Below are 6,254 nucleotides of genomic sequence, written 5' to 3' on the forward strand. Positions count from 1 at the left end.
CATGAACAGGTCGCAAGTCCATCACAGGGACACAGAGACAAACAATCATTCACTCTCTCACTCACAGCTAGGACGATTTAGAGTTACCATTTGGCATAAGGGTGCATTCACACCAGTCCTGTTTAGTTCGCTTTAATCGAACTCTAGTGCATTTGCCTAGAAAGTCCAGTTCGTTTGGAGAGGTGTGAACGCACAATCAAACTCTGATGAGGACCAAAAAATGCAAACTCTGGTCTGCCTATAAACCTAGGTCTCGGTTCGTTTGAAGTGAACTTAAGCACGGTTCGGATGCAGTGTGAATACAAGCTGAGCGGAGACCGCTCCTAAAGCAGGAAGTGGAGTACAGCGCATGGCAAACAAATGCACATTTCTCTTACCTCACACGGAGCCGTCAGCCGCCTTGTGTGAAAAACAACATTCTCTTCTTTTTTTCATTCATTCAAGCTTTATTTAGACAAGTTAATCCTATTGAGCCTCGGGGACTCATTTACAAGGGAGACCTGATTTCAACAAAGAATGATGACAACAATGGACAACGACGACAACAATAGATAATCATAAAAGAGGCGTACAGATTTTTTTTTACAAATTAAAATAAGATGGCAAAAAATGTAGCCAAAAAAAAAAAAGCATCTAGATTCTAAGGCGAATGTATAAAACTAAAAACAGGAACATGTCTGCATTGGTCCCTGCCAGTAGTCCAACAGATTCTTAAAGCCACTTAGAGAGGTCAAGGTCGAGAGCTTCAAATATTTTTGTAAAATATTCCAGGAAACAGGAGCGGAGTACGAGAAGACCCTTTTGCCTAGTTCAGTCCTCACTGAGGGAACACTGCAGGTAATAATGTCATGAGAGCGCACGCTGTAGCTGCACTCATGCAGAGACGTGTAGGAGGAGATGTATGAAGGCAGCAGACCAAGAAGTGATTTAAAGATGAAAATGTACCAGTGGGAGAGTCTGCGTGAAGTTAATGGTGACCAGTTAACCAGTGAATACAGGGTGCAGTGGTGGGTACGATAATCACAACCAGTTATGAATCTTAGTGCACCATGATAGACAGCATCCAACATCTGCAGGGTTCTTGTAGGAGCGTTCATGTAAATAATGTCACCGTAATCAATGGAGGGAAGGAAAGTTCTTAGGCAGGTTGGCTCAATTGACTGTGCACTGTGAATGCAAACTGCACCAGCTGAAATGTAAACAAATGTTCAGAATATTGGTCCCAAATTGAACTGAAACTACCGGACAAGCAGGTGTGAAACACCCTAACATGCATGTTTTTGTTCTGTGGGAGGAAACTGGAGTACCTGGAGAAAATCCAGGCATGCACGGTAGAGTTGCATTCGGGCCCAAAAAATCTGGTTCGACCCAGCCCCAGCCCGCAGTCATAGTTTCCGAACCCCACCGACCTGATGAATTAACAGTAATTACAGGTCCGAACCCAGAAATAAAACTAACATTTTTAATTAGTTATTAACGGTCGGGGACGTGCAGCTGAAAAAAGCGGCAGAAGATTCGGAGCTAAGAGGTGTTTGTACTTTCACGGCCATTAAAAAAAAAAAAAGTATACCCGTTTCTGCCTGCATTCCTCTGAATTACTGAGACACGCAGACAGCTCTGATTCACGTCTGCTTTGGGATCTCACCTGTTTGTTTCGTCGCTGAGTGCAGCAGCAGAATGAACGTTCATTTGTGCGATGGATCGCTTCCTGGTAGTATAGTACCATCTGAAGCTTAACTGAACTCTTTACCTTTTTCAAGGCCAATCAGCTCACGGTGAAATGGCTGTGTGCGGCTAGTGGAAGTATGGCAGGCCATGTTATCATATAATTGCATGGAGAAAGCATGCAAACTGCACTCAGAAAGGTCCCCGGACCGGGATTTGAACGAGGGTAACCTGCTCACTGAGGAGCAGCAGCTGTACCAGTTGCACCATTATGCTGCCCCATACAAATTATTCTTTGTGTTATGCCAGGCCGTGCTGTTACTGGAAAAGTCATATTCAATCTGACTATTGAATGTAAACATACATTTTGTGGTGTCAATGGATTAAACATGCATTTAAATTAACTCTAGTTCATTGTCTTCTTTGTTTGTTGTGTGTTCTATACCCTCTTTTGAAAATGGGTTTTGTCACACAGTCTGTGTTCATAAAAATCCAGACTGCAGGCAATCACCCAACGGGAGACTTGTACTATAAACCTTAACTGACAGATCCAGATTACAAACTTTAAGACACACAGGATTGGTTATAAATTGTGTAGTTGAAAGAACACAGGACCATTAATTATGTCTGTTAAACTCTAAAACTGCTCTGTTGACAAGAACCAGCTATCATTTAGGAAGTTTTAATGGCACTTCTTAAGTTTATTTCACAGAGGATGTGGTAAGTTTCTGGGCGTCTCAACTCATCAGACTAATGGGCTGTCAAATTGTTCCCAAGTCAACCTAAGGTTTAGATATCCACACTGTGTTGGTGCAGCTCCAGGGCAATCCTAAACTTTCCAAACTTTGAGGATAAAATGAACCCACTTCTTCTAAGGCATCGCTCATCTCTTCCTTTTCATCAGTAAAAACAGTAACTTCTTGGATATTCTTTTACAACAACAGATCTTAAACTCTGAAACAGCTTGTACAGTAAGTGCACTTGCTCTGAGCAATGTTGAGTCATTCACAACATATACTTCAAGTGCGGCTCATTGCACAGGAAATATGATCATAACTTTAGCATTTACCGGTACTGTGGGAGTCAATGCTTTTTGTCTGTTAGCAAAATATTTCATGAACCACTGGATAAATGTTATTGAAACTTGCATGAATTAATCATTTGTTGTACACCTTTGGCATGAAAGGTAGCAGGTGACATGCATTCCTTCAAGAGATGCTAGGCCTTCAACTCTATTGATTGATTAAAACATATATAAATAGAAAATCAGTCAACAACAAGATGGAGCATGTTTTATTTTCGATCATATGATCTTCACTGAATAATACAATGAATGCATCAATGATTTCCAGAGGATTTTATTATTTGCAAATTAAGAATAATAATTGTATTTTCTCAGCAGCTTCAAAGTTTAAGTACATCTCATGCTTTACTTTTGATGGGTGCCTGATGTGACTAAACTGTCACTCAACAGGCAACAATATAGATTAGTTGGGGTGTAAAATTATTACACAAGTGAAGCACCTTTGAGCTAAAAAAGGAAATCATTTCAGAGTCACAAGTAAAAGGTGGAAGATGTCGCAAATATTCCTAATAGCAATGCAGTAAATATTCAGCTGATTCTGAGATGCAGACTTGTGTACAGTATAAGCACATACTGATGTGTCACTGGGTCACCAGACATCAGTTTGAATTAATTTAAAAAAAAATAGCATAAACAGGAGCACCTTTTGTGTACAAAGATCTACTGGCTTACATAGAGACTTGGTTTTACTTGTCAGACAAATAGAAAATAAATCACTTTTAAAAACTCAAGAAAAGATTGTTCATTTACTGTAGTTTATCTGCATTTTTTTTTTTTTGTTACGCAAAATATTTCAGCACTTACAAAAACTAGCTAGCCTAAGAAATAGCAGTTCTCAAAACTCAGCCAATAATTTAACATAACCAGTGAAATAATGAGAATTGAGTAATTGGAGCGAAGCACAATCCCACTTGCATTAAGGCAAGACAGCAGTTCATCTGTGGAGAACAGAGCAAAGAAAACTGTCAAAAAGTAATCTTTCCCAAAGTATCTTGTATCTCTATTTGACTTTTGTGTTAACGTGTAGTTTGTTGAAAAGTGTGCATACATTTCTACACAAGAATGTTATAATATTGGTTTTTAATGGCCATTTTGATTACTTTTTGTTGGTTATTAATACAAATTAGGAGGCAAACAGTAAATTAAATGACTTGTTGATTTCGTGTCTGGCCCACAAAAAGGAACACTTGAATTAAAAACAAAAGCTAAATGTCAGGTTTTGAGCATGCAATTACATTGTATCTGATTAGGACACGAACGTTGTGTGTTCATCTTTTCCTGCTTGGTAAAATGAATAAATTACAGTTCATTATGTTACATGAAGAGCTCATTTAACTATGATCAGGGAAATAATACATCCTTAGGAATGTATCTTTCCACAAGTGGTCTGTAAATAAATGGCTAATCCACTCACCACCCTCAGTGGTCATAAAATGTACTTAAGGAGGGAGCCAGTATAGCAAACCAATTCTACAGGAAATACCTCATTTTTGTGGACAGTTTCCTCTACTACAGATATTTACAGGGTTTTCTGAATGTGTCTGTGTGAAGATTATCCACCTTATTCCTGAGCGCTCTACTGTCTAAATGATTATGGATACAACTTCTTGTCAGACACCAGATGTAGCAGTAAGCTTTGGTTGACCATGGTAGCCAAGCACAAACCACAATTTATTTGAAAGTAATATAAATTCAGTTTAGCAGATAAAACACTGTTTTTTCACATTTATTTAATAACCATAAAGTTTACTAAAACAGCCTTTCAGAGTTCAGGTACCTGTTGTGTTCACGGCTGCACAAACAACCGGACCAAACTACATATGACTACTACAATCGTGTTTTGAATACGGGCCCAAAACAAACAAAAAAAGTGTTCCTGTGAAAAGCGGTATACAGTAGTCCCTCGCTACTTTGCGGTTCGTTTATCGCGGACTCGCTCTATCGTGGTTTTTCAAAAAAAAGATTGGACACGACACAGAGTTGGCTGATTGATGAATGAGCCGCACAATCGACATGGAATTTGTATTTAAAATAAATTATTTAAAATTATTTAGCACCTGCTGCACCTTTGTGCAACCCATACTGCAGGTGCTGCAGAAGATCAGCTGTTCACCGTGCAGAGCATAGAAGTGGGCGTGGCCAAGAGCGCTCGCAGGTTGCTGAGAGCAGTGGAGGCAGGGAGCTGAAATCATGACATTCTGTGCTCTTTTAATATATATATATATATATATATATATATATATATATATATATATATAATAAAAAATACTACTTACTATTTTTACTACTATTCCTACTTAAAGGTTTTTCACTTATCGCAGGGATTAAAGGTACAGATCCACCGTGATAAATGAGGGACTACTCTAATTTCCATCTCCTACCTACAGATGAGGAATTAAGAAGAATGTGACTGAAACATCTGAACTTGAAGAAACCACCCAAAATGCTGTTTGTGTGTTCTTTTCACTTTGTTGACAAACAGCCAACAAAGGAAAACCTGCATCCTACTTTGTGGCTGGACTAAAATAAACCACCAAAGATGCCAGATCCTCAGAAGGATTGAAAGCAGGGTGACGAGAATATCAGGTAAGATATCAAGTATATGGAATGTATAGCATTATTTTTATTAGTTTGTTTTTGGTATTATGATTTTCTCTATTATTTACCCAAGCTCAGTGATGGAGGACTTTAGGGCTTTGGCCAGGCTCTGTGTCTGCTTTAAGGTAAATAAGACTGTGTCCCATCTGTTTTAACAAAACTCAACAGACCTTAATACTGCATAGATACTGATACGCCTCAGTGTTGTGATGGGTGGTTTTTAAAGTCAAACCCACTGGTGCAAGTGGACCACAGAGAACTTGGACGAGTAAAATAAATTTTAAAAAAGCAACAACAAAAAAAAAACCGCTTACATGGCAGCAAAATCTCACTTGTACAGGAGTCACGTAGGAAACAAAAGGAACAGGGCTTGACATCGAAGGAACACCAGACAATGACCAGCCGACGAGAAAACGTAGATACACGCACACTAATTACAGACAAGGACAAACACCTGGGAGCGACAGCAGGTAATTACATGACAGGAAAAACATGAAGACAGGAAAACAGACCAAACAAGGGAGCCACAATGCTAACCCTCAGAGCTTTTCATGTTGTTCATCGCTTCACCATCGTAAGAACTGAGTCTATAAAATTGCTAAAAATGCTATATGTCATCTGTGGCCACTTCTTCAGGTCGTCCTCCTATCCCTTGTTTTCACTAGGCCTTGGTGCAATTATATTGTCCTGTTTGAGCTCTGCCAGGTGGTGTTCCTACATTTTTAAATTTAAACCACAACATTTGGAGAAAACATTGGCTCGTACTGGTTTCAAAAACACAAAGTTTGTTTTCTCAGTCATCCAGGTATATAACAACAAAAAAAACTTTTTTGTTGTTATATACCTGGATGACTGAGAAAACAAACTTTGTGTTTTTGAAACCATTAGTGAAAAGGCCAGACTTCAG

At 38.9% G+C, this 6,254-nt stretch overlaps 1 protein-coding gene across 1 annotated transcript in view; it reads right to left on the reverse strand.

Moving 5' to 3' along the window:
- Window positions 1-3,061: 3,061 nt before the first annotated feature.
- The window catches only part of LOC119411119 (acetylcholinesterase-like), a 7,057-nt gene continuing 3,864 nt past the window's right edge, over window positions 3,062-6,254 (reverse strand). Inside the window, exon 4 of the mRNA XM_037678047.1 lies at window positions 3,062-3,687. Coding sequence (XP_037533975.1) covers window positions 3,563-3,687 — 125 coding nt within the window. The 3' untranslated portion in view covers window positions 3,062-3,562. The remainder of the gene's footprint in view (window positions 3,688-6,254) is intronic.

The sequence above is a fragment of the Nematolebias whitei genome, chromosome 6, assembly GCF_014905685.2.
Source record: "Nematolebias whitei isolate Nwh7 chromosome 6, NemWhi1, whole genome shotgun sequence".
Classification (NCBI taxonomy): domain Eukaryota; kingdom Metazoa; phylum Chordata; class Actinopteri; order Cyprinodontiformes; family Rivulidae; genus Nematolebias; species Nematolebias whitei.